We start from the raw sequence: 2,166 nt of genomic DNA, 5'->3' as shown, positions 1-2,166 counted from the left end.
ACCACCAGCACCAGCAGCAGCAGCAGCAGCAGCAGCAGCAGCAGCAGCAGCAGCAGCAGCAGCAGCAGCAAGGCCAGCCCGCAAATAAAGCCGCCTTCGGCTCTCAACAGGTCCAACAGTACAGACACTTCAGAAGAAGAAGAAGTCGACTCCAGGCCTCTCTCCAGGGCCGAGCTGCTGCGGCGGGTGCAGAAGAGCCGCAGCAAAAGTGCAGAAAAAGAAAAAAACAAAAACTCCAGAAAGTCCAACAAGTAGCAGCAGCAGCAGCGCTGCTGCTGCTGCTGCAGCAGCAGCAGCAGCAGCAGCAGAGCGCGAGCTTTGCTGCTGCTGCTCGCCTTCGCCCGGATTCGACCCGCCTTTCTCCCGTTTCTCCGTGCTGCTGCTGCTGCTGCTGCTGCTGCTCCGACTCCCGGGACGCGCTGCTGCTGCTGCTGCTGCTTTCTTTTCCGATCTTTTCTGGATTTGAAATAAAACTAAAATGAAAAAGAAATAAAAACAACGCAGCGTTTTTATTGACCTCCTTGCTGCTCTTCGCAGCGCTGCGCTGCGCCTTCTGCTGCTTGACCTGCTGCAGCAAACTTCGCCAGCTGCGCTGCGCAGCAGCAACTGCAGCAGCAGCAGCAGCAGCAGCAGCAGCAGGAGACCCAAGGGATAACAGCAGAGGGACTCAACAAAGAAGAGAAGCCGCAAGTGGAGGCCGCGGAGAAGAAGCAAAGGAACTTCTGTTTGAAAAGAAAATCATTTAATTAGCATTTGATTTGCAAAAGATAAACCCCTTTGTTCGCCCGTTTTTTTCGTGTGGCTTTTGGCCAGCTTCTGCAATCGCAGAAAAGCATTTTAGTTCAAATTTGAAAACTAATTTGATGAGAAGTTAAATTGCATTTCTTCTTGAAGAATTGGAATGCATTTTCCTTCAAGTCGAGCTTGAGTGCAGCAAAAACGCAGAAAGCGGCAGCAGAAACTGGAAAGCGCATGCAGATATTTCAGGGATAGCCGCAGCAGCTCAGGAGGAGCTGTGGAAGCTAAATTAAAACAATTTAATTAAATTAAATCAATTTAATTAAATTAAATCAATTTAATTAAACTGAGACAAATAAATGAAAGGAAAAAGGAGAATTCGCATTTGTGGCGAGCGAGTATTTGGGGTGTACGCTGAGCTTTCCGCAGCAACTGCTGCTGGCTGCAACAAGTGACTTCATTATATATTTTTTTGTTTTTCTTTTCCCAGATTGACATATTTGAGTATTCTTTTGAGTATTCTTTCGACCACAATGGACGGAGAAGGCGAAAGAAGTGAATTAATTGCGAGTTTCCGTCACTTTCCTGAGTCAGCTTTCGCCGCGTTTCAGGTGTATCTGCAGCTCTTGAACAATGCGCGCTCGACATTCTGGAGTTCATTTGCTCAGAAAAAGAAAACTGCGACAAAGGAAGCAAAAAGAAGAAACTTCCGGGACTGACAATGGCGCGTTTCGAAAGAACTGCAAGAAGTAATTCTTTTTGTTTCTTTTTTCCACTTCAAGAAGATTATTCCGACTTGCAGCTGCTGCGCTGCTCCACCACCTCCACGCGCTGGCCGTGAAGGTGCGATTCGCTGGAGTTGCTTTCTTTTTTAAATTAAATTAAATTAAATTAAATAAATTAAATTAAATTAAATTACTTAATTTAACTTCATTTAACTTCATTTAACTTCATTTGACTTCGTTTGAACAAAAACAGAAAAAAAAAGCCACCCAAAGAGAGCTCTACTACAAGAGCTCCGACTTGTTCAAAAACCAGCAGCAAATGAACCGCCTTCTGCAGGTGCGCTTTTCTCTTTCTTTTTTAATTCAATTCAATTAATTGCATTAAATTAGATAATTAAACTTAATTTAATTTAATTTAATTTAATTTAATTTAATTTAATTTGATTTAATTTAATTTAATTTAATTTAATTTAATTTAATTTAATTTTAGTTCAATTCAACTTTATGCAATTCAATTCAATTCAATGCGTAGGACTTGCTTGGCCACTTGGAACTCCCGAGAGCCTCTCTGTCTGTCTTTGCCTCTGAAAGAGGTAGGTAGCAGCAGCAGCAGCAGCAGCAGCAGCAACAGCAGCAGCAGCAGCAGCAGCAGCAGCAGCACGATAATATGTCATCCGCAGGGTCTGTCGCGGGGCTGCTGACT

At 43.8% G+C, this 2,166-nt stretch overlaps 1 protein-coding gene across 1 annotated transcript in view; it reads left to right on the top strand.

Moving 5' to 3' along the window:
- Positions 1-1,782: 1,782 nt before the first annotated feature.
- ENH_00069980 (meiotic recombination protein spo11, putative) overlaps positions 1,783-2,166 on the top strand; it is a gene marked incomplete at both ends in the record, with an annotated part of 1,667 nt that continues 1,283 nt past the window's right edge. The window contains one exon of the mRNA XM_013577508.1: positions 1,783-1,800. Within this exon, the coding sequence (XP_013432962.1) occupies positions 1,783-1,800 (18 nt within the window). The remainder of the gene's footprint in view (positions 1,801-2,166) is intronic.

The sequence above is a fragment of the Eimeria necatrix genome, genomic scaffold (genome assembly GCF_000499385.1).
Source record: "Eimeria necatrix Houghton genomic scaffold, Enh_scaff677, whole genome shotgun sequence".
In the NCBI taxonomy this organism is placed as follows: domain Eukaryota; phylum Apicomplexa; class Conoidasida; order Eucoccidiorida; family Eimeriidae; genus Eimeria; species Eimeria necatrix.
Note: the sequence above shows the minus strand (reverse complement) of the source record. Positions and strands in the feature narration are given on the sequence as shown.